The 26019-nt window shown below is 49.6% G+C and overlaps 2 protein-coding genes across 2 annotated transcripts in view; both read right to left on the bottom strand.

The window, feature by feature from the left end:
- TMEM132B (transmembrane protein 132B) overlaps nt 1-26019 on the bottom strand; it is a 235284-nt gene that overhangs the window by 76160 nt on the left and 133105 nt on the right. Inside the window, exon 3 of the mRNA XM_066371179.1 lies at nt 18624-18770. Coding sequence (XP_066227276.1) covers nt 18624-18770 — 147 coding nt within the window. The remainder of the gene's footprint in view (nt 1-18623; nt 18771-26019) is intronic.
- AACS (acetoacetyl-CoA synthetase) overlaps nt 8954-26019 on the bottom strand; it is a 211220-nt gene continuing 194154 nt past the window's right edge. Inside the window, exon 19 of the transcript XR_010749389.1 lies at nt 8954-8975. The gene's annotated coding sequence lies outside the window, so the exon portion shown is untranslated. The remainder of the gene's footprint in view (nt 8976-26019) is intronic.

Here is a 26019-nt window from a genome sequence, read left to right as displayed (position 1 = left end):
TAAAAGAAAGCAAGGAAGGACGATAGAACAGGAACAATACAGAGAAATCACAGCAAGACCATGGATAAAAACCCAAGCAGTATTGGGAACAGTAAGACTTACAGAGCCTGTACCATTCACGGGCCAGTGGTGTAAAGTCATCTCGTAAAAATCCCGACCATTCTGTGAGGTTCAGGGACCACTCAGGGCACAATCAGTCATTTGAACAAGCAAGCGTTAATACAAATCATTATTAATAGCAGCCGGTGGGGTGGGAGGGTTGCAGAAAGAAGACAAAATTGGGGTCGTAGGAGGGAAGACCCTCCCTCCTGCACTGTCCCTCCAGAGCCCTCTACTGACAAAGCATGACATCATGCTTGCTGCAAAGGGGAAATGTGTCCAGTCTTAGGACAGGAATTGAAGGGTGAACTGGGAGGCTGAAAAGCAAAACATGTAGAACTAACTGGCGAAGGCAGGCCTTATTACTGCCCCATTTTACAGATGGAGAAACTGAGCCAGCCAAGGTCACTGGTCAAGGACACCGTCGGGACACAAACGCAGACAGAGAGCTGTGTTACCAAGGGAGAAACATCAAAGGGCAGCACACACCACCGGAAAGTACTCTGGTCCTCACACAGAGCAAAAAAGCAACTTAGGAAATAGCGGAATACATTGTACATTTACCCAGTGAGTAACAACGTTCGTATGGGCATCCTCAAGACTGTGAGGGCGAGATGAGCTCAGCGCTCCAGGAAGTTTTTGTTGGAGGAGTGTTATCAGCTGGTTCAACCACAGAAACAGAACCCAGAGGAGCTATATATAGCAAGAGATTTATAGTGAGAGAAGGTGGCTTGCTTACACCACTGCAGGGGACGCAGAGGCAAGTTCAAAACCTATAACCTATGGGGCAGGCCCTTGGGAAGGCAGGCTAAACCTTTCCAGGCAGGAGCTGAGCCCCTGTTCCCAGACAGAATTCGTTCTTCCCCTGAGAAGCCCTTGCTCTAGGCTTAAGGCCTTTCAATTGATTACACCAGGCCTACCAGCTTGTCTGGAATTTCGTTGACTTAAAGTCAACTGATCAGCATGGTGATATCCCTCACAGCAACACCTCAGTTAGCGTCTGACTGGATGACTGGGGGGCTATCTCCCACCCAGAGTAACGCATTAAACTGGCCACCACAAGCACTAGCTGACACTTTTGGAAAAGCAGTTTTCCAAAGCATGCAGTAAGCCTTTTAAAAAATATCTATAACCGGCACCATCATTTCTGGAAATGGACCTAAGAAGATAATTTCTAAATGACGAAAATTCAAGCATTACCGAGAACAGCCAAATATTTAGACACCCTTAACTGGACCTATGAGGGCCATGAAGTAAATGATCTAACATTTTGTCTGAAGAAATAGGGAGGAGCTATGGGAAGGCTTTATCCAAAGTTTGCAATTACCTCTGTAAGCTCCCGCCCGCGATCAAACATTAAGCCCCAAGAAACGAGAGAGACAATTGTTTGCAGAGAACACGCATGCCGAGAATGAGCACACTAAGTGGAACCGGAAACAGCCTGAACAGGGCTGCTTTGTACTGCCTCTGCCGGTTTCCGCAACGACCTTGAATTCCTTCTTAAAGTACACAGAGGGACATCAAGAAAAAAATATATATTCCAAGCCCACTGAGAAGCCTGCAGAAAAGTGAGATGTCCTCCTACTGATAGGATTGCTTTGTCACGATACAGACCCCAAACCTTTTGTATGCAGATGAGGGCAAAGGCCTCTACTCTCCTTTAAGAAGAAGAAGAGGAGGGATGGGGGGGAAAATCACACCCCCTTCTACCCAGCGGACACCCCAAATAGATAGGACATTTCCCAACCCCGGTGAAGGTAATGTTACTACATTCATTACCCACTGGAAAAAAAGGAACAAACACAACACTTGCAGCAGCCTGGCCCAGCCTAATCCAGCTCAATTTCATGGTGCGCAACTGCCTTCTATTTTATTGTCACGAAAGCACCAGAGGAAACAAATTGAATAAAGACTATCATTGTTAACAGATGTTTTAAGAAAACAAAGAAACAAACATTTTTCTCAGTTTCAACGGGTTGTTTTGTGTGGGGTTTTTTTGTTGCTGTTGTTGTTTTGTGGGATTTTTTTTTTTAGCTTCAGTTGCATCTGCTTTGGTGGAAAATGCTTAATTATAATGTTTCTATTTCTATTGAAAGTAAATTTCACTTTCTAGCTTAAGGAAGAAGACCCATTAGCAAGAAAATACAGTGAGAGTAAATGCCCACGGGAATGACTGTTACCCGGCTCCCTAGAAACTCTCTTAAAACAAAAATCTAGTGAATTCTTCCCAGCAGGGATCCCAGTACTTTAAGGCCCTTGTAGGAACCCACAGGTCATCACAAAGGAGACCAAATCAGCCTCCACCTCACCCCATCCTCGTAAAAGCTCGCAGAGAAAAGGGTCACCGACAGTCCCTCCCTGCACACAATAACAATGTTTACAGCCACGGAGCCTCCTAAATGTCCCTCTCACCGGCTCCCTTCTTCCCACCACAGTCGGACAAGGGCGGGCTTCCCCTGAACCACAAGGCACACCCTCCCTGGCACATCTGGGCCTCCAGGTGTGGACAGGTAAACAGGAAACCAACAGAAGTCAGATATTACAGGCACATCTTGGGTAGCGTGACCCAACCCAAAGCAGACGCGGCTCTCTGATGGGCTGCTCAGACGCTCCCGGCTCTTCGTCTGGCCTTTCAACGGGAAACGTCCCCAGGATCTGAGGTGCTGACCACCATGTCAGAGAATCTTAAGGATACGTGGAAATCCAAAGGCATCCCAGGAAAAGGAGGACTTGGTTAGCCACACCCTCCACTTGGTCTACTCTCTCCCAGCTCAGAGGGATCGGCCTGTATCGGAAGAGTCAGCCGTTGGAAACCAGGGGGCCAACTCTGACCCCCAGATCACCTTCATTTGGCACACTCAATTTAAATTAGTATCAGGAGCCTGACCTGTGGTGGCGCAGTGTTTAAAGCATTGACCTGGAAATGCTGAGGTCACCGGTTCGAAACCCTGGGCTTGCCTGGTCAAGGCACATATGGGAGTTGACGCTTCCAGCTCCTCCCCCACTTCTCTCTCTGTCTCTCCTCTCTCTCTCTCTCTCTCTCTCTCTCTCTCTCTCTCTGTCTCTCCCTCTCCTCTCTAAAATGAATAAATAAAAAATTAAAAATTAAATTAGTATCAGGAGATGTCATTCAAAGATGGGCATTTCCACGTGCCCGGAACACAACTCCACTTACAGGATAGATCGTGGTTCTATGCCTGACGAGGGAAACCCCTTCCCCAGGTTCCCGCTCAGATGGGTGGAGCCCCCTGTGTGGCCCCAGATCTTCATCCTCCTATCCCTGTGAGGGGAATCGCTTACTGAGGGCCGGCTCCGTCCCTGGCACTGTACTTTAGGTGAATTCCTCATGCGGTCGGTCCCACAGCAGAACTTGGAGTAGGTATTAGTCTCTTCCCCATGTCACAAATGAGAAACAGAGCAACAGAGGGACTGAGTCACTGGAATGAGGTCCCACAGCTAGCAAATGACAGCGGCAAAAAGCACCACGGGCCTCGAAATTCTCCTTAAGGGGTCCATTTTCCTTCACATAATGGTGGATTTTGGGTGAAAAAAATTGGTTTCAGAGTGGGGAGACAAATCTTCAAAATACACTGCGTTTATTTGGTTTCACTCCTTGAGGTGGATTTCTGGGGAGGGCCGAAACTGTTCAGAAGAACGTTGACAGAGTTTGGGCTGCTTTTTCTATTTTATTTCATTTAATCCCCTTGGTGGGCCGGCAAGGGAATCCCCACTTTACAGACATTCAGAGACTTTGTCCCCTGACTCAATTCACATGGCTGGTCAGAGGTGGAGGGACCCAAGGGACCTCATGTCTCTGCCTCCACACCCCAGGCTGCACCTGCCTCCAGAAAGTCCCCTTTTCCTGAACCCAGGATTTCTCCAGAGCACTCTGGGGTGACAGTGGGGGCTTCTGCCACAGCCCGGTGGTGGGGCGTGAGGGTTCTCAGATGCCTGACGGCCCGGCAGGGAGACCCCGTAGGCATGACGCAGGTGCGCCTCACGGAAGCAGCGCTCAGCCTGTCTGCACATGGAAAACCCCGCTGACACCTAAGCCCTCTCATCGGTTTGTGACGGCTTTCCATCACATATCTTTTCTGTGTCTTTATCCCAGAGATAGAAGGCATATTCCTAATGCGTGGTTTACATTGTTTCTTTCAATACCTCCATCTGTTGTTTGCATGTGAATCATAAAAGAATATCGTTTGTTACAAAGAAACTGGCTTCCTCCTTTATCTCCAAACACATTTCTCTCTCTTTGCTCATCTTGATACAGAGTGGATACGCATGACACGAGTTCAGACAACACTTGGAGGTCATGAACTCCGTGCCAGGCTCTGCCCAGAAACTCCTGCAAGCACCTCCACTTAAATCTAAAGATAGCCTTAGTGCACAAGGGGCCTTTAGGGGTAAATACAAAAGTTTCCCTACTGTAAAGCTGAGGAAACTGAGGCACAAGGAGTTGAACTTGTTTAAGGTCACAGAGCAAATCAATGATAATATCAAGAAATACTTTTCTCCGATAAGAAAAAAACCCTACTGGGTACTTAATGAGAAATGCCAACTAACAGCCAACCCCAGTGAGAGACTGAATAATAATAATAATAATAATAATAATAATAAAACAGATTCAGTCCTGGTCCCTATTTCTGACACAGAGCTCCTAGGACCTTGGAATTTCAGAAGAGATGCAGCAGTACAGGTAGGTGTCTTCTTACATTAATGGGGTGACTTTGAGGAAGCCCCTGAGGAAGGGAACGGAGCAGGGAAATCAACCATGTGATCAGAGGGTGGGAACTTTCCGTCCCTCCCCAGAGACGGGGCGGGGGGGGGGGGGAGGATGGGCTGGAGGTTGAATCAATCACTAATGGCCAATGATTTTTAATCAATCATGTCTGTGTAACTGAACCTCCATTAAAAAAAACAACAACAAAGGACAGGGTTTGGAGAGCTTCCAGGTTGGTAAACACATGGAGATTTGAGGGAAGGGGGTGCCCAGAGAGGTCACGGACACACCATGCCCTTCCGCACACCTGTCCTGGGCAGCTCTTCCTTTGGGCCGTTCCTGAGTCATATCTTTTCATATTAAACAGGTCACATAATAAGCCAACTCATTTCCTGAGTTAATCCAACCCAAGGAGGGGGATGTGGGAACCTCTGATCTATAGCTGGGTGGTCAGAAGCCCAGGTGACAACCTGACTTCTGGCTGGTGTCTGAAATGAAGGACAGTCTTGCAGGACAGAGCCCTTCACCTGGGGGACCTGACGCCTCTCCAGGTAGATAGTATCAGGATGGAGCTGGATTGTAGAACGCCCCAGTAGCATCAGAGCCTTGCTTGTCAGTAGAGGGGAAACCTCCACACAGACACACTGGGGAGGGGAGGCAGTAGGGAGCGGAGGGGACTGTGGCAAACAAGAGAGTAGAGCCCCTTCTAAACTGAACTCCCACAGTCAGGCTCCAGCAGCGTGCCATTCAAAGCCATCAGAGTGCACATGACCAGAAAGAGACCTTCCAGTTTCTCCAGAGATGTCTGAAATGTGTATTTATAAATCAGATCTCCCAAATGTGCTCAATATTGGCCCAAAGTGAAAGGGGGGAAAAAAAGACACTTGACAAGTCAAACAAAACAGGTTCGTGAACTGCCGACTTGTCACGGGCATGTAGGTGATTCCAACTGCCCCAGAGCCAGGTGGCCACTGGTTCTGGAGTGCCACAGTTCAGCAGATCTGGACAACAGAATTTTTTGGCCCTGGCCGGTTTGCTCAGTGGTAGAGAGTCCAATATGTGGATATCTTGGCTTTGATTCCTGGTCAGGGCACAGAGGAGAAGCACCCATCTGCTTCTCCACCCCTTTCCCTCTCCCTTCTCTCTCTCTCTCTCTTTCTTCTCCTCCCATAGCCATTGCTCGATTGGTTTGAGCATATTGGCCCCAGGAGCTGAGGATGGCTCCATAGAGCCTCCACCACAGGTGCTAAAAATAGCTCAGCTGCAAGCTTGGCCCCAGATGGGAGTCACCAGGTAAATCCCAGTTGGGGTGCATGCAGGAGTCTGTCTCTCTAACTCACTCTCTCTCAACTTGAAAAAGAAGAAAACTAAACTTCTTCAACTGTCTAATCAGGGGAATGACGCAAGGCCCCTGTATTCCCTGGGAACCGGAGTGCTCAGCATCACAATGCGCCCCATTCATCACTCCACTGTTTTTATTTTTTGAAAGTGATTAACTATCATCTTCTTTCCCTTCATTGCAAGATGCGAGTGACAGTCGCTCCATCAGCGTACCCGCACCCGTCTAATACCAGCCCTGCGCATTCATTATTTCCTGCTTAAGTCACTCTTCTACAGGGAAGGATAACTTAATTCTGCCTCCCGGCAGCAGAGAAATTAAACCGCAGGTGTGAGAAGATGAGCGGCCCCCCCAAAACAACGCCAACTGCAGATCTACAAAATCGAGCCTGGAGAACCTCAGCCCAGAATGAGCAAGGTGCACGGGTGGGCACAGGCTTCTGGAAAAGTCAGGAGGTTAAAAACCTTGGAACCTCAAACCCAGACTTGCCAATCGGTCCAAGCATTTTGAACTGAGAGTGATTTGGCAACAGTTGCAAAGTTGAAGATACAGTATACCCAAGAACGTGGTGACTTAACCCCACCACAGACGGACAGACCCCCAGAGCCTGGACAACACACTGGGTTGCTCTAGCCCTGGGCAAGAAGTAGATTTTGTGTGACAATTCAGGGAAAAAAACACACACCCACATACACACATAAAAGACACTAATGTTTCAACAAAATGGTTTTGCTTTATACTACAGACTAGGGTCCTCTCTAGTCTATGTTAATCTGCTCTCGTTCCATTTATTCTAATTTGTTGTGCACGTGGGTCATGACTCATAGATGGGTTGCAACCGCTGTGGAAACACCGTCCCCGGGGACTCGTGCGAACAGGTCCCGCATGCAATGGGATTCTGGTCCAGGAGAGCAAAATCGTACAACACCGTTCATCCATCAACAGAAGGATGGGTAAATAAATTACGAAGCATCTGTAGTATGAAATACTATTCACCGGGGGGTGGATATGAAAAACTACAATGACCGGTGAGGGACAGGGCTTAATTTAGGAACCACGGCACTAAGCCAAACTGCAGTTTCCGGTATGAATCTCAGAGCCCAGCACCATCTAGATGGCGAGACAACACGTCAGCTCAGGGTCGATGGAAAGTGCCGGTCTCGGTTCGGGCCGCCGGAACAGGGGCACAGCCTGAGTCAGGCTTACAAACAACAGACGTCCGTCTCTCCCAGTCCAGAGGCTGCACATCCAAGGTCAAGGTGCGGGCAAGATTCAGTATCTGGTTCACAGACGGCCGTCCTTTCTATCTGTCCTAACGTGGCGGGAGGGGTGGGCGAGCCCTCTGGGGCCTCTATCACCAGGGTACCAGTCCCATCATGAGGACCCTGTTCTCACAACCTCACCACCTCCCAAAGACCCCACCTCCACCCCAAGCACCATCACCTTGGGAGTTAGGGTTTTAGCACATGAATTGGGGAGAGGAGAGCGGACACAGACATTCAGGCCACAGCAGCCTCCTGCGCGGTGACACTGAATCAACCACGCATAAGAGGGATAAACACGTGACACTCAGGAGAGTGGCTAACCCTCAGGAGGGAAGGAGGAGGACACAACAGGGAGAGGGTTATTGGTTTTGCTTTTGTCTTTTTAAGCTTTGCGGCAAACTTGGGGAAACAGCCACGGGGACACAGTTATATGGTAGGTAGATGGGTGTTTGTAACAATATAGTCTGTTTTCAAGTATGCTGGGAACGGCTCACAGGTTAGTCACTCAGAAAGATGATCAAAGCCAGCCTCAACACTTTTTTTAAATTTCAGTGAGAGGAGGCAAGGCAGAGAGACAGACTCTCGCATGTGCCCGACCGGGATCCACCCAACATGCCCACCAGGGGGCGATGCTCTGCCCATCTGGGGTGTTGCTCCACTGTAACTAGAGCCATTCTAGCGTCTGAGGTGGAGGCCATGGAGCCATCCTCAGCACCCGGGGCCAACTTGCTCTAACTGAGCCCTGGCTGCTGGAGGGGAAGAGAAGAGAGAGGGGGAGGGGGAAAGAAGCAGATGGGCACTTCTCCTGTGTGCCCTGACTGGGAATCAAACCCGGGACATCCACATGCCGGGCCAATGCTCTACCACTGAGCTAAGCAGCCAGGGCCAGTAGCCTCAACATTTTAAGTCATGTTGCTAGCACGTATTCTTGACACGATGTGATGGAAGTGGCACTTTGGGGTCTTTCCCCCAAATAACACCTATCACCCCAATCTCATCAACAGGGGAAAAAATCAGGCAAATTACAATAGGGGGACATGCCCACTACCCCTGACCAGTCTTCCCCCAAACAGACCAGCTTGTCAAGCACAAAAGAAGTCTGAGACACTGTCCTAGCCAAGAGGAGCCTAAGGGGACATGATGACAAATTTTAACATCATGTCCTGGATGGGATTCAGGGACATAAATTTAGTTAGGTAAAAGCTAAAGAAATCTGAATAGAGTATGACAGAGTTTAGCTAATAATAAAATATCCATATCGACCCATTAATTGTGACATGTGTACCATACTAGCGTAAGGTGTTAAGACAAGGGGAAACTGCGTGTGGAGGGGTGGGCAGCTCTCATGGGGAATCTCTGTATTACCTGCTCAATCCTTCTATAAATCGAACACTGTCCTGAATAATAAACTCTACTAATTTTTTTAATCGGATCATCTGGGCCCTAACTAGTTGGCTCAGTGGATAGAGCATTAATCTGGCATGTGGACATCCCAGGTTTGATTCCCAGTCAGGGCACACAGGAGAAGTGCCCATCTGTGTCTCCACCCCTTCCTCTCCCCCTTCTCTCTCTCTTCCCCTCTTATAGCCAGTGGCTTGATTGGTTCGAGTATCTGTCCCAGGCACTGAGAATAGCTCTGTTGGTCTGAGCATTGGCCTCAGATGGGGGGGTTGCCAGGTGGATCCCAATCAGGGCGCATGTGGGAGTCTATCTCTCTAACACCCCTCCCCTCACTTAAATAAATAAACAAATAAATATATAAATATCTGATCATAGGGTAAGACAGAGGAACATTGTGGGGGTGGGAGACTATGCACCGTGTCCCACCCCCAGAAACAACCTCATCCAGACACAGGCTGCAAACTGCTCACGGCCACAGCACTTGCAGCTGCTTGGAGCTGGTCCCTCTGGAAAGCAAAACAGGACGCTGGCCACAAAACCAGATAAACCCCAAATGAAAATGTCCTTTCAAAAGACACAGAGGCTCCTTCTCAAGCAGAAAGGGAGAGCCGACTGGGCAGAACACCTTAAAGGTCAGCTCAGAGGGCGCGGCCAGGTCCGGTGCCTTCCTGAAGGCAGGCTGCAGCACATGAACGCTTTGAAACCATAAGGAATTTCTTCTAAGATGCCATGCGGCAGTATGGGGGGATACATGGAGGGAGGCGTTTGAGCCGCCACCAGGTCAGAGGAAGGTTTTGTGGTTTCGATGGCCAATTTGGTCAATGACATACGCTGTAATAATAAATATATTGTCCCCCACCCCAAAAAAGTTAATAAATACGTCAAAACAAACAGATCAAAATGATTTAGGAGTGGCTGGGATTTCTAACAAATAAAAATACCGACATGAAAGGCCGAAGACAGCGCCGTTCCCCTCGGCGTCCACTCTGCAAGTCACCCTCGGTCGGTTTGGCCAACCGACCTGTCAGAAATGTGCCACCAGGGCTCCGACTTAAAACCGCCGTGCTGGCGATCTTTGGAGAGAGCATCTGATTTCCTCTGACTCAACTTCTGCCGGCGTAAGGGGTCTGCAGAAGTTACACCGCATGGTAGAAATAAAAGCCATACTCCGTAAGAAAAGGCAGTTTGGGGTCTCAATGTCACTTGCAGTTTCCGAGAGAAATTTCTCTATTTCCATTCCACAAAGTTCCGGCAAGGCATGAAATCCGGCCAAGGGGAGAGGAAGGCTGAGCTTCCCACAGACGGGAACAATAACAAAGCCTTAATTGGGGGACCAGGGGAAGGCCGCCAGAATCCTGACAAAGTGTTGACCTTCAGCAGAGTTTCTCTTAGGCAACATTCCCGTCTCTTTTTGAGGTCACACCGGTGCTGAGAAAGAGGTCCTGTGCTTAGGATTACCTGACATGTATTTATAGAGTGCTAAAGTCTGGGTTCAGGTCCCAGGTCCCTTAGTCAGAGTTCTGTGAGCCTCACGGTCCCATCTGTCAGTGGGGCTAACAAAGCTGCCTTCTTCATGGAGATAGTTTGATGATTAAGGAAGGGAACACACAGCATGAGACCTGGCACAAAGTAGGTCAGGGGTCAGGAACCTATGGCTCACAAGCCAGATGTGGCTCTTTTGATGGCTGCATCTGGCTCGCAGACAAATCTTTAATTAAAAAAAAAAAACAAAAAAACGTTAAAAATATAAAACATTCTCATGTATTACAATCCATTCATTTCCTACTGCTCATGTTCATGGTTGCGGGTGGCTGGAGCCAATCACAGCTGTCCTCCGGGACAACACCAAATTTTTATTGGATAATGCGTAACATACACGGGTTGTTGTATGGCTCTCACGGAATTACATTTTAAAATATGTGGTGTTCATGGCTCTCTCAGCCAAAAAGTTGCCCGACCCATGCAGTAGGTGCTCAATCAGTGTTGCACTCAGTAGGGTCTCCTTCCTAGAGAATAACCCCTTCCACATTGGCATGTCTCCTGTGAATTCATTCCAGACAGGGTATCACTACTCAAAAAATGTATATTTGAGCCTGGCCTGGCAGTAGTACAGTGGGTAGAATATCAGTCTGGGACACTGAGGACCCAGGTTCAAAACCCCAAAGTCACCGGCTTGAGTGCGGGCTCATCCAGCTTGAGCGCGGGGTCACCAGCTTGAGCACGTGGTCATTGGCTTGAGCGTGGGATCATAGACATGACCCCATGATCACTGCCTTGAGCAATGGGTCACTGGCCTGGCTGGCGACCCCTGGTCAAGGCACATATGAGAAAGCAATCAATGGACAACTAAGGAGCTTCAGTAAAGAATTGATGCTACTCATCTCTCTCCCTTCCTGTCTCTCTCTCTCTCTCTCTCTCTCTCATATGCACATGCGTATATGCTTTTAAAAAAGCATATATTTGATAGCGTGAAGGAGAAGACAAGCCATGGATAGCAAGAAGATACTTGCAAAGCACATAACGAATAAAGGACTGGTATCTAAAATATACGATGATAAGAAAACAAGACACCCAAATATAAAAAAGGGGGGCAAAAGATCAGAACAGATGCCTCACTCAAGAAGATACCCAGAAGGAAGATGCTCTAAACAATGTTATTAGGGAGCTGCAAACTAAAACAATGAGCTACCACAATATACCTGATAGAAGAGCTCAAATCCAAACCACTGACGAGCAAGGAAAGGTGAGGAGATGAAGCAACAGGAACCCTCCTCTGTTGCCGGTGGGAACGCAAAATGCGGCAGCCACTTGGGAAGACAGTTTGGCAGTTTTTGTACAAACCTCAACCTGCTCTTTCTACACGATCCAGCAATCACACTCTCTGGTCTTTACCCAAAAGAGTTGAAAACTTGTGCCCCCTCCCCACACACACACACATACAAGAAATTACACATGGATGTTGACAGCAGCTTTATTCATAATTAACACTTGGAAGCAAGCAAGATGTCCTTCAGCAGGTGATGGATAAGTAACCTGTGGTCCTTCCAGACAATGGAATATTATTCAGTGCTAAAAAAAATAAAATAAAAATGAGCTGCCAAGCCATGAAAAGACATGGATGAAACATAAATGCAATTACTCAGTGAAAGGAGCCAGTCTGAAAAGGCCACACACTGTATGGTTCCAACTCTGCGACATTCGGGAAAAGGCGGAATATAAAGAGAGTGAAGAGATCGGTGGGGTGTGCATGTGCGTGCGCGTGCGCACACGTGCATGCGTGTTGGAGCACTGGCTCTCTCACACAGGGCTGGCTGGCAGAGGAAACTGGCAGGAACATTTCACAAAAGCATCAAAAAACTTAAAAGCTTACTCACATCTTCTGACCTACCCTTTTGCTTCTAGCCTTCTCTCTTAACAATTACCAACAGGAATATTTAACTGATGTTTTATGTTTCAAAAAAAAAGGGGGGGGATGCTTAAAAGGGGGGAGGGAAATACAAAACATCATAACTGATCGCCAGCAGCCATTGTTAAACGAGGGGGGGGAATGAAACACAGAGAATAAATAGATTCTACCGCTGTAATATCAATAGACTGTTACACCGCTATTAAGTATCACAGCTAAAGTGACAGGTTCATTGAAAAGCTCCAGGTGAGCTGCAACTGTCAGAAAAAAAAAAAGTTACTTTTGTGGGCATATTTGTATTAAGGGAGGAAGGCAGTCCACCACACTTTTATCAGTGTTTCAAAGGGATGGGTATTTATTGTTATAGTTAAATATGTCGTATATTTTTGCCACTCTTTTGCAGAAGACAACGGCTTTCAAAGCGACACAAAAATTCTAGTCCTGACAAAGTTTCCCACGTCTGTACATACATATAGACGTGTGACCTCATCCACACAACTGCACACATCAACAGGTCAGCCCTGCCTGCCTTTGAATCATAATGTAGATTCAGGGGTGACTTCTTTCTTCTCCGTTTTACTGTATTTTTGACATTTTCTACAGCGGAACAGCTAGCTAGCTAGCTCTTCCTTTCAAAGTGAAAAGCCTTCCACACTGGCCAGTAGCATCAATTCACCAAGGGTTTCCCAATGGTTAGAAAAAGAGTGGAAGTGTTTTTAAAATATTTCTTTTTTCTTTCTTCTCTCTTGTTCTTCTTCACCTGGCCCGCACCCTTTGTGCGGTGCGGGGAGGGTTCTCCATTTCCTATAGGCAGACTCTGCTGCCGCCTGCCAGCCCCAACTACAGATAGATGTCTCCTCCACCTCAGATCCCGGTTCTGAACCCCGGTGGTAGCTGCTCCATGGACATCTCTGGGCGTTCAGTAGCAAAAACTAGTGCAAATCCAGGAACTGTGCCTTTCCAAATCCCTTATGTTCAAACCCCAAAACAGTTTGAAATACAATACCTTGGTCTTCTTATGGTTGTTTGAATTCATTCCTGTACCATTCCTTCCTGTGTCAGTAATTCTGCACCCCAGCTCCCCATTGAAATCACCTGGGTGGGTTTTCTCTAAAACGGCCCATGCCGGTGCCCCCCTGAGGGCAGGGGCTCAGGATAGGTACCTTTTAAGCCTCCCAGGCTGTTCTGAGATGCCCCCAGTACCGAGAAGCCTGGACTTGCTCACTCAACCAGGAGTCCTCGAGCCCCTGGGTTGGTTTTCCAAGGCTGCTCTGAAAAATGACCACAAACTCGATGGCTTAAAACAAGTGGAGATTGAGTCTTTGCCTTTCTGGAAGCCAGAGCTCCACCATCAACGTGGGCTGGACTGCGCTCCCTCCTCCCCAGGCTCCGGGGGGAGGGGTGCTTCATGGTGTCTTCCAGCTCCTAGGGGCTCCCGCGTACCTCCCTCCCGTCTCAGCCTGTCTCTGCAGCACCTGCACTTCTAGGTGTGTCTGTCCTGCAAGGACACGTCGTGGGAAGGAGGGCCCATCCAGAATGATCTCAACCCAAGACTCTTACTTATACCTGCAAAGACGTTTTTCCAAACAAGATCCAGTTCACAAGTTCCGGGAACTGGGGTGGGCCCTCATCCTTGGAGGGGCCACGCTTTCCCCCCACTACAGCCCGAACTGCCCATGCCAGGTGGTCTCTTAGAGCTGTGGGCACTGCCTGGCTTAGCCTGGACCCAAGGGCTAGTTGCTTTGGTTACTTCTGGTTCTGGGCCGTGGGGAAGTCATGTGAACTGTGCCTCGATGTACACATCTGTTAAATGGGTATAAAGATAGTTACCTGCTGACAGGGTTCGCATATTCCTGATTTTTTTTTTTAAGTTTGTGTTCCGAAGAGATTTATCACTGTGTCTGGCACGTAATAAGTATTACGTGTTTTTTTGGTTTGTTTTTAAAAAAACAAGGGATAAACAACAGAATCACACAAAACTGTCCTCAAAGTCATACAAAAAGGTCCCATGTGTTCCTGTACCTCTCAATAAAACCTTTTACAGAAGATAAGAAACCATGAACTGGATCTGGTACAGAGGCAGCTGCTATCACCACTGAACTGTCTTGATAGGGACAGGCAGACAGGAAGGGAGAGAGATGAGAAGCATCAATTCTTAGTCGTTCATTGATTGATTTCTCATATGTGCCTTGACCAGGGGGCTACAGCACAGTGAGTGACCCCACGCTCAAGCCAGTGACCCCACACTCAAGCTGGATGAGCCCGCACTCAAGCTGGCGACCTCAGTGTATCGAACCTGGATCCTCTGTGTCTCAGTCCGACGCTCTATCCACTGCGCCACTGCCTGGTCAGGCAAGAAAAGTCTTCATTTTCTTTATTTGTTGTGTCCCTCATCCCCTTTTAGTACCAACACCCCCCACCCCTGTGGCAACCATCAGCTTCTTCTCTGTATCAATGGGTTCATTTCCAATTTTTGTTTATTCTTTTGAGGGGGGTTCTTTTTAGATTCCACATATAAGTGAAGACATATGGTATTTGTCTTTCTCTGTTGGACTTATTTCACTGAGCATAATACCCTCTAGTTTCATCCATGTTGTTGCAAACGGCAAAATTTTATTCCTTTTTTTATTGCTCAATAATATTCCATTGCATGTGTGTGTGTGTGTGTGTGTGTGTATAAAATTCTTTTTCTTTTCTTATTTTTCTTTTTTACTCAAATACGAATCCTTAACTGCAATGAAAGATCTAACCTGGCTCATATTTGACAAATCCATGAAATGACATGTGACACAAAGACTTTCTTCTATGAACATTGTCTGTTGCTTAATGTTCAGCTGTTAAATCTCACCCCCACTCCCCCAAGGCTGGGTTATAATGATGTGGGCTGCATGCAGTCTGTGTCTGCGAAGAGATCTCTTTTAGGGACATAGCCTTTCTATTGGTGGAAGCACAAGCCCCTCCCTCCACGAGCACCACAGAGCTTCCCTCCGCCTCCGTTCCAGCCTTCAGGTGAGGGAGGACGAGCTCCATATTGTGGTTTCTGCTAAAGTAATAAATATATACATTGTAGCTTATTTCTCCGAGGTTTGGGTCCCCCCTCCGCCCAGCCAGGCAGAAACCCTTCAAGGAGCAAACTTGTCGCAAGCTCTCCGGCCATCCACACATGGTTTCCATGCAAATCATGTTCTGTCACCTCGCTTTATTTTCTGTCCCTTTGGGTCCACGTTATCTGTCCCCAACACTTTCAAACTTGCTTATTTTTCCCCTAATCTCTTCTCTCTGGCAACACCGGACTCTATCTGGTGGTTCTCATCTTCTTTCCTTCCATTTCCTCACAATGAACGTTCATTAAAATATTTTCAATTAAGACCTCAACAGCCTCACTTGCTAGCTGAGCACGTCAGGGCTTTCCCCATACAACACATTTTTTTAATGCTTATCACAGAATTTCAGGCAGTTTGTACATTATATTCTATTAAACAACTCTCTATCCCACCCAAGGTTGTCACAATCCAGAGATTACTGCTCTCCACAGGAGGCTTTGTTGGGGATAGATTCGCCTATCCGTCCTGTCGACCCGCACGCACGCACATGGTCCGTGAGCCCAGATTTCACACCTCATTTGCTGTCACAATTCAACAAAGGAGTCTAAAAGGAAGCCATTATTTATTTAGATTACGGAGGAGCGGGTTTTATGGGGACAGGAGCTGAGCTGAGCTCGCGGGCGTCCCCCTGACAGCCCAGGGTGGGTTGTAATAGGAAGGAGACAGGACGCCTCTGGAATGTGAGCTGGCTGGTAATTATGTAACTCTGCTTATGTAACGGCTTCTCTTCCCTTGTAACCTTTCTCCTCTCTTCTAAAGAGAATGCAAAACTGATTCCCTCACAAACCGAAAGTGATAAGCACAGCCTGTGTTTTTCCTGGGATTTTAAAGCATTCCATTGGTCGGTTCCATATTTCAACAAAGTTTACTTCCTATGCACAGACTACGGTACCACCATTAGGTACCCAGACTCGGTGTCTGAAGGCGTCAATATGAGCATCTTTCCTGCAGAGCAGAGGGCCATGGTGACTGCCTCAATCCCTTGTTCTGCCCTTCCAGCATCCCCCACCCTGGCTGAGAAGCCCCTCCCACACTCGAAGCCATGTCACTCTGGTGGGCTCCTCTAGCACCCACTTCCAGGGCTGCCTACAGAGATTGGTTCCGGAGGGTCCGTGATCCAAATTACACCGGATGCAGTGACAGTATCCCCAGGACTTGTGCTGGGACCTGCAGGGGGAAGCAGCTTTCTCCCTGATGTGAGGGGCACTGCAGGAAGCTGGTGGCCAACCTGCCACCAGGAAGGAAGAGCCCCCCAGGGGTCATGCCAACCCCAAGGAAAGACCAAAGGTAGGGTGCTAAAGATACAGCTGCTTGCACACCTGGATGCAGACGCCCCTGAACCTGTCCATATACAGGAGGAACCTCAGCCCCTTTTCTACTTGGCCTTCATTAGTATGGCACCTGACAGCATCGACTGGGCAAAATCCACCTGAGGAGCACCCCAGCCACCAGAAGGAGGTCTCCCGTGGGAACACTAACTAATACACAGGGCCCCGTGCAGCACAGAGATCAGGCCTCAACCCAGGAGCGATACCACCTCTGAAGAGCACAGCGGATACTGCTAGCCAAGCAGTGTCCTCCCACGACAAAGCCTGGAAATGACTCCAGATGTCCACTTTCCCAGCCCACCCTGGTTTTTTTTATGGGCAAAGGCATAGACCCCTCTGCTTACTGATGGATTCCAAAGGAAGACTCCAGGGGCATCATTGGAAAGGTTTTCTTCCCTGGTTAAAAAAAAAAAACGTACATGAGGAGAAGCCCCCCTCCCTTCCGGCCTCTGTATATAAATGGGTGAGTCTGTGATGGTCGGATCTGCTGCAGCCATCTTGCCACCATTAGGAAAGAAGCTGAAGAATGATAGCTGAGGGTGGGGTGGGGTGGGGAGGGGTGGGGGGCACAGTACAGTGGAAAGACAAGACACGCTTAGACGACACAATTGTGCTTTTGGATTAACCAGGCGTACAACCACTTGCCTCTAAAGTTTTGTGTCAGGTGAGATGATAAAACCCTCTTGTCACAGCCACTTTTAGTGGGCATTCTGTTACTTGTAGTGGAAAGCCCCTGAGCACATATCAATAGCCCAGGCTCTCTGCACCTTTGACAACTCAGGACATGGGAATGCATGGCAGGCAGATACAGCCTTCCAGGGAAACTGTGGGTCACGTGAGGTGCCGATGAAAACCTCCATCAAAAACGTTGAGTTTGGAGCGAAAGGCCCCCATGTCACTTGATCAATATTCCCAGTAGGAGGCTCTTGGCCACTCAACCTGAGTCACTTCTTTTCCTTGGAAAGAGACCATCAAAAGCAGGCAGGACAGAGTTCTAGCTGAGCTTAGCTGGGGTCACTCGGGCAGAGACAGCACTCAGCAAGCCAGAAATTCCATGTTTGGGAAAGGCAAGCTCTGCCCGATTTCTCCCTTTCCCTTGCTCCCATCCATCCCCCCGCCCCTCATTCATTCATTCATTCATTCATCCATTCACTCATCCCCCCTCTGTGCCTACCACTGTGGACCTCAAAGGGTTTTAAATACCAGAGAAGAAAAGAAGAAAGAACAGTTATGACAAGAGGCAATACATATCAGATCAGTAAAAGGAGCAAAGAGACCATAGCGCTGAGAGATCTTTCTGTCTGTTGGCACACAGCGATTAGCAACACCCTCCCTCTGCCCGGACCCCCCCCCCCAACCCTGCAGGCCAGCTCAGCCCATAAAACCCAGGGCTGGAGTCTGAGCCAGAGACATGCAGCCATCAATGATGAGTTCACTCACCTTAACGTGCAAAGCCATATGCCAATCCCCAGGGGGGACATCAGCAAAATGACTGCGCTTAAGCACTAAGAGACAATTACTCAGCAGCCATTGCCGCCGTCAGCACGCTCGTTAAAAAGGGACAGTTCCCCCTTGCCTTTTAAATCATTTCTATTGTCCCCATCTTGTTCCCCAACTCTGCACCGCGAACAATAACAATAATAAGAAGAATGGATTCTTCAAATATGGTTATCGTACCCGGCATGATGACAAATGTGAGTTCAGGTCATTTCGGAAACGACCAAGCTAATTAGGTCATTGGAGTCTAAGGAGTGTCAGGAATGAACGCCCAGTACGGTGGCACCTCCCTGGAACGCAGCCACGGGGACCCCACGCGGCCCAGCTCCGCCGCCGAGGAGCTCAGGAGGGCACGTTTGTCATCAGAGGCGCAGGCTCACACCCACATTCATTTGCTGTCAGCTTTGGTGGCTGCCCCAAACCACCACTGCCGAGGCACCTGGAGACCCCTCAGTGCTTACCTGCTCTGCGTGTCCGCGGGATGGCCCACACAGGTAAGCGTGGCCGTTGCCTGCATGCCATCATTATCTATGTCTTCCTGGACTGCCCACTGGTCTTCGCTGCTGACCCTCACAGCCACGATTTTCACACCTGCTGCCGCCTTGATTCTGGGGGGGAGGGGATACAGAAAGAACCACTTTAGTCCAAAGCAGGTAGTCACCATGTGTCCCCAGAGCAGAGGTCCCCTTTCCATTGGCAGTCAGTGGCTTTCCTTTGAAAACTAAATGTCCTGTTATTTTCTCAAGTGCCCCGAAGCAAGAGCCCGGTGTGTTGCCCCAGGCAATAGTTTTCTGTTCATCGTGCATGGGGAAGCAGGCTGTCTCAGGGTGCCCCCTGTGATGGGAATGCGACACGGGTCTGGGCAGCAGTGGTTGGAATCGGCAGAGCCTGCTCCTCACCTGGAGGTGGGCAAGGTCCCCCCAGGTGGTAGAAAGCATCATGGGGAGGGCCTTGTGGGGGTTGTGGAAGCCCAAGAGGTTGCCCCATCCAGGGGACAGGAAAGAGGCATGAAAAGGATCAGTTGAAGATGCCACCCTCAGCATAAAAAAGAAACATGGCACTCAGACAGGAAATGAGGCCAGGCATTGCCTGGTCCGGTATGTACAGAACTCTGGTCCCCGAGGAAGGACACAAGGACCCTTGTGCACAGCTGGTGGGGGTGCATAATGGGGCGGCCACTGTGGAAACAGCCTCACAGCTGCTCACGTGTAAAACGCAGAGTCACCATATGACAGGCTCAGTGATTCCACCCCCAGATACCAACCCCCAAGCACTGAAAACAGGCGCTCGGATATCTGAACACGCGTGCTCACAGTGGCACTCTTTCTAACAGCCAAAAGGTGGGAACAACCCAAGTGCCCGTCACTGGGTGAATGGATAAAGAAAACGTGGTCCGTCCACACCATGGAATATTATGCAGCCATGAAAAGGAACCCGGCACCTGCTACAACGTGGATGAGCCCTGACAACATGATGCTGAGCCAGGGAAGCAGACGCCAAAGGCCACATGATGTGTGATCCCATGTATACAAAGTGTCCAGAAGATCAACCCATGGTGACAGAAAGCAGACTGGTGGCTGCCAGGGGCCAAGGAAGGGTGGAGGAGGACAGAGAGAAGCTGCATAGGTCACAGGCCTGCGGTTTCCTTCTGAGGACAATTAAAAACGTGACAGTGGTGTTTTCACAATATTGAGAAAAAAACTAAATGCCAATGGATGATTCATTTGGAAATGGCTCATGTTATGTTATATGGATTTTACCTCAATAAAGGGGTCTGATGAGTGGCCCTTCCAAGGAATGATTAAAACTTTCAAAAAAAAAAAAAGGATTTATCAAAGTCCAAACATCTTTAAGACCCAAAGAAGGAGACCTGTAAAGACATAACCTCAAGCCTCAGGACAGAGGACCCCTGGACCCAAGGGCAGTCCTAAGGTCTTGATTTCGCTGCCTGAGGGAATTCAAACACTTACTGTCTTATTAAATACCAAAGAAAGGTCTCTGCTTCTTCCCACAGGGCTGTACACGGACACTAAGACAGTCCCCTGCCCACTTGGGTGGGGTGGCACCTCCTGAGAAACCCTGCCCCTGTGGCAGTTCCCTGCCGGAGACTCAGACGCCTTTCCATGCCCCGACGCAGCCTCCCTTCCCGCCAAATTCTGCTATTGACAAAGTCTGCTTCTTCCCTAAGCTTTCTTTCTGGCCAACACTCGGCGTTCCAGGAATTCATGCATGCAAACCATGAAAAAGAGGCGTCCTCTCTGTCCCTATGTTCGGTCACCCCATCTTGCTGCCAAATGGGGCCACTGGAGAGAACGTTCCAGAACTTGTGTCTCAATGAGCAGAGTCCTCCCACTGTGGACCACGGCGGCCTCATTGCGGCCGGCACCTGCTGTTTGAACAGCTTGTCACATTCTGCCCCACGCACACGGCTGCTCACAGAGAGTTGTCACGAGGCGGCCCCTGGCCGGGATTACTTGCCATTATCCTGGACATCCAGATGTACAAACGGTGACCCACCCACCTCCTCAGCGAGTGACCAGCTGGAGGTCATGGAGCTGGGCACACGGCAGAGCCAGGATTAGGAACCAGAACCACGTCCCTCCCCTCCCCCTGCACAGCGGGTGTCCTCCGTGACCCCCACTGGCGTCACAGACCGCCTGGTGAACGCCTCAGTGGTTAAGTCCCATGAGGACGAGGTCTGGCGGGTTTGGCTCCCTAACCGAGCCCTCCTACCGGCCCTCTCTCCCCTGCGGTCTTGGAGGTACCGGTACCAAGACGACTTTTCCCTCAAGTCCTTTATTATTATTTCTTTCATTCTGATGGCGGGGGGAGGACCCCCAGCCCCTCTTGTCCTGAGGGTCGTCGTCACACAGCAGCTCTGAATCGATTCTCGGTTCGATGAGCACTGCCTCCCGCACTGTCCTCCCCAGCTCTCTTGTTTTCTCTGACAGAGATCACAGCAGGTGAACTCCTCCTCGGAGTCTGAGAAGCTGGAGTCCAGCCAGGAATGACAGCCGCAGTATTTAACAGCAGGGACAGAGCCCAAGTGGGTCAGGTGGTCACCCACCATGCTCGCCATTCTCACTGTATCCGCTGCTCCTAAGGACAGCTGGGAGTCCCGGGGGGAGGGCGGGAGACACACTTGGGACAGTGACGGTTCACCAGCAGAGGTCAGCCCTTTTTAATACTCCAGCAACCAGCGTGGTCCTAGCAGCATGGAGGGCTGTGTGCTCCAGGTCGGCATCACCTGAGTGACGTGACTGCACTTGAAAGGAGGCAGGAACAGACCAAGGTGGCCACCCACGGTGTCCTTCAGATGGGATTGCCAACCCCAGGACACCACGAATGCTTTTCTACATACTTCTAAGCCCTTAAGGTGGCATCTAACCCCTCCAGCTTCCCCAGAACCCGGATGAAAGCCAGCCCCAGGAGCCGCCACCTGCCGCCCTTCCCAGCTGGCCGCCACCGTCGCCTCCAGGCCTGGCCAGCCAGCCATCTCCACGTTCGGGCCCGCCAGGTCACTAGCTCTCAGCGCCCACGCCCCTCCCACACCCTGCACTGTCCACACCAGGCATCCAGGGCTCCAGACACGGCTACCTTATTCCAGGATCCCCACTCCCCTTGCTGACTTTGGGCACATAATGAATGTTCCTGCTCCCGTGCCCCTGCCGTCCAGGTCTCCTTGAGTTCCAGAAGCTTCCCAGAGCTGCCAAAGTCAGACCCCCCAACTACCCACTTACCTCTGGTGCCAGTCACCCTGCTACATTGGCAATCTGGAACACAAGGGAATCCGGAAACTTCCATGTGGTTAATTTCCAGGCAATGAGGAAACCTTGATAAACCAAATCCCTGACCTCACTCTCTTCCAGGCATTCTAGGGCTCAGTCCTTCCCCCCAAACCGAATTTCAAGCTGCAAAAGTCCTTTAAACACTACGATAAAGACAGGCAGGCATTTACATCTGCTAATGAGAGCAACAGTGAGCACGAAAGTCACAAGTTAACCACCTCCAAGAAGTGCTGAAGCCACACGGGGCAGATGAATTCCATGGCTATGTTTGTCTTAACTTTTCAATGATTAGTATTAATCACCACTATAAGTTCCATCATAAACAATTCACTCTAACAAATCTCGTAGGACAGGACTAAACTCGTACACTTAACTGTCCAAAGGATACAGTGAAAAGTCAGAGAATAATAAGTGTTGACACAGACATGGAATAACAGAGTTCTTAGGCATTGCTGGCATGAGTGTAATTGGTCCAATCTCTGTGGAGCACTGTCTCTGTGGCGATGCCTACTGCACCTGAGTGTCTGCAGATTCTACAGCCCAGCTCCCGCCCCCTTCCTAGGCACATGCCCGGCTGAAATGCACTCATGCGTTCACCAAGAGACACAATGAAGTTCATGGTAGCACTGTCCTGGGAAGCCCAAAATGGAAACAGCATGAACTGGTCTTCAAGAACAGAACTGAAGTAGACAGAGTCCCCTGATGGCATAAGACATGGCAGTAACAAGAATGAGCAGTCAACTACCACACAAAACATGGGTGAGCCTCCAACTACAACACAGAAGAAGCCAAGTCCCAAGACACGCACCCTGTGTGAATCCATTTACAGAAAGTTAGAAATGGGCAAACCGCTCTCTAAGGTTGGAGTCGGCATCGTGGACTCCGTGTTGGAGCAGTAACTGCGTGGGGTCCCCAGGGCGGGCTCCTGCTTCTTTTTCTGGATGCTGAGTATGTGGTGGGACATGAAAATTCACCAGGCCGTGCACTTTTCTGTACATGTACACTTTTCGGTATATGTGTTAGAGTTCAGTATAAAGACCTCATGCAAGTCACAGCTGGGGGAGGGGAGAACCTCACCCCGAAATGTGATTTCTCCACTGTCCAAGATCAGTGGGGACTCAAGATGAGTCAGACCACTGCCTCCCTGGACACACATGAGGGCTTCTCTTCCCAAACCTCCATCACCCCCTGAGGTGTCCAGGGCCACACCCTTGTCCTGAGGGGCACAGAGACATCTGAAATGTTGACCTTGTCTATGATGGGAAGAGTCTTCGAGTCCAGATGAGCACTCCTCCTGGCTGGAGCAGGTGACAGGGGACATTCCAGCTGCTACAGTTAAGCGATGAGAAAGACACCTGGGCCCCCACTTTGTCTTCTAAGGACACAGCATCTGCCACCTTGCTGGGTACAAGAAACTTACCAGGTGAGTGCACCTGAGTCTTTGTACCTTATACTTAGACTATCCATGTTAGAACTAAATACTCGCCTCTCTCCGCAGGGTTTTTGGTTGGTTTGGTTGTTGACACACAGGGGTGCAGGGAAGGGTTCATCTTGCACAGAGAACTTTGGTCTTTTCCCTCAGCTTTTGGGAGCTGACATCTGAGCCCCCACAGTGACTTTGCTGACGAGAGTGTCTGCTGACCCAGGAGCCTTGGGCCATACGGTATCAACCTGACCTCTGCAGGGGCTGGAGGCTGAGGTCAGCTGAGTGAGCGGTCAGCCCTGTCCACGTGGCCCAGCCCCATAAAAACTATGCCTACACTCCACTTCCTGGCCCAAGTTCTTCCCAATTTTAGACCCTATTTGTTAGAACGATTTAAGCCCAGAAAGAAAAAAAAAATCCAAGCCTTGAATATTCATTAAATGTGTTTTAGAGAAATATTTTTAGGCTCGGTGATATTCTTGACGCTTGTTATTTAAAAACCACAGTATCTAAAACTATGTGGAAATGATTAATGGTCTCAGCACCGGAACAAGCTTGAGGGATTGGGGGGAGGGGGGTGCTGATCAAGGGAAAAGATGTGACCACAAGGTGGCAGCGGCCCATAACGAGCTTCACCTAGGTGACCGGTTTGCATGTTGGGTTAGTTACCTCATGAATGAAATGAGGGGTGGGGGGCCACTCAGAAGGTACAGAGGACAAGGAGCCCTGGGGAAGAGGTGGATCAGAGTGGGGGCTTCCATGTCTAGAAGCTGTCACAGTGGGACGTCCCCGGGTCAGGGAGCTCCAGGGTCCATCTCACATGGCTAACAGCCAGTGGGCACAGTTGTGCAGGGTATGCAAAGAAGGCAAGTCCGAAGTAGCTAGGAATAAGCTCCTTTAGGGGATCATTAAAACAATTAAATGTGTAAACATTTGGGAGGTGGCACAGGCCAACTTTCAAGCTAACGGGTACCAGTCTGCACTGAAGAAAGCAGGGGCCCATAAACAGGGGCCATCATTGGCTCATTTATGTAAATACTTTGTGATATTTTCACACACACATACACACACACACACACTCACAAGAAACCTTACATTTCTATTCCCATAGGGTCTTTATTACACAAATATCAGTTACCTGAATTCTTAAAGTCACAGGGTTACACAGAAAAAGATACATTAGCAGATAACCAGGATAAAGAATTAACTACTTGTGGACAAACTGACCATTAGGGAAGGAGTCCCCACTCACACCTGGCCCTTGGACGACAGCCGCACGGACCCATCCACCCTCCACACCGGCATCTTTGTCCTTTGGGAAGACTGGGCTGAGGGTGGGCTACAGACACAGGCAAATGTAGCACCAATCTACCGCAGAGAGGAACTGCAGATCTGGCCACACGGGGAGGACTGACAAATGCCAGGAAAGCCGCTGAGACAGAAAACTCAGCAGGGGTCCCCCGGCTGCCCCCCCCCACCGTATTTACTGACAGTTACCATGTGAACCCAGGGGCTTGGAGAGAGGCGTTTAAACAGCCAAGTACAGCGAGGCTCTTGGGGAATTGAGGACGGCCTCCAATATTTCTGCTAAATTGCTCCTCTCCGGGCTCCCACCGGCAATGGCAAGTGTGAAATGAAAAATGTCACGTTTGCACAGTTACATAAAATTGGAGGCAATAACAAACTGCCCATGGGCGATGCCGTCTCTGTTCGGGGCGGCACCGAGCGGGAATGACCGAACCTATATCCTGTTTAATGTAGGATCAAAGAAGCATGGTGCTGTAAAGCCTGCGTCTCGTGTCGCAGGGCAGGCCGCCACTCCCAGCCACGTGCTCCTCCCTCCACGGCTGTCTGCGAGGTTTTACGTTCTCATTTTCCGTCGTGTTCCTTTTCATTAGCCACACATCCTCAGATGACAGGGAACCTCCCCCACCCCCAGGACAGATCTGGAGGCTGGTGTCTGAGGCGATGCTCATGGACGGGCACAGTCCGCGTGTGGCAGCGCTCGCTCTCACGGTCTGGTTGGGCGGGGGAGCAGCTGCTTCATGGTTCTAAGAACAGACCGTGACTTCCTGCCTCTCAACTTTTGACCATGCTGTTCCCTCTGCCTGGAAGTGTCTTTTCCAGTGCTGGGTTCACACAGTGCATCACAACTTTGTCGAATTCCTTCCCCTTGAGTGTGGGTAAAAGCTGTGACTTGAGTCTGTGCAACAGAAGGTGGTGACAGTGAGGATGGACCATCACTCCATGATTACAGTGTATCTGAGAAGACTCCACCTTGAGAGCAGAATTTCTTTAGAGACCGTCACTCGCTGGTGTCTGTGAAGGAGCTAACAGCCATGTTGGGAGACCCATGTGGCCTCTAGGGGCTCAGGGCAGCCTCCTGCCAACAGCCAGGAAAAACCCAGGGTCCTCAGTCCTACAACTGAAATGACACGGGCTCTTCCAACTACAGGAGTGAGCTTGGACACAGATTCTGTCCCAGTCTGGTCTCCAAATGGCAACGCAGCCTCTGTCTATAATACCCCCATATCCGCCCCCTGACACAATGCCTGGGACATTCTTCCCCAGCAAACTGGAGCCTAGGCTGATATGCCCACGCCCCCTAACTGCTCTGCCCTTGTCCCTGTGTGATGCACACGCTTA

The sequence above is a fragment of the Saccopteryx leptura genome, chromosome 2, assembly GCF_036850995.1.
Source record: "Saccopteryx leptura isolate mSacLep1 chromosome 2, mSacLep1_pri_phased_curated, whole genome shotgun sequence".
In the NCBI taxonomy this organism is placed as follows: domain Eukaryota; kingdom Metazoa; phylum Chordata; class Mammalia; order Chiroptera; family Emballonuridae; genus Saccopteryx; species Saccopteryx leptura.
The sequence above is the reverse complement of the archived record's forward strand: the minus strand, read 5'-3'. Positions and strand labels throughout refer to the sequence as shown.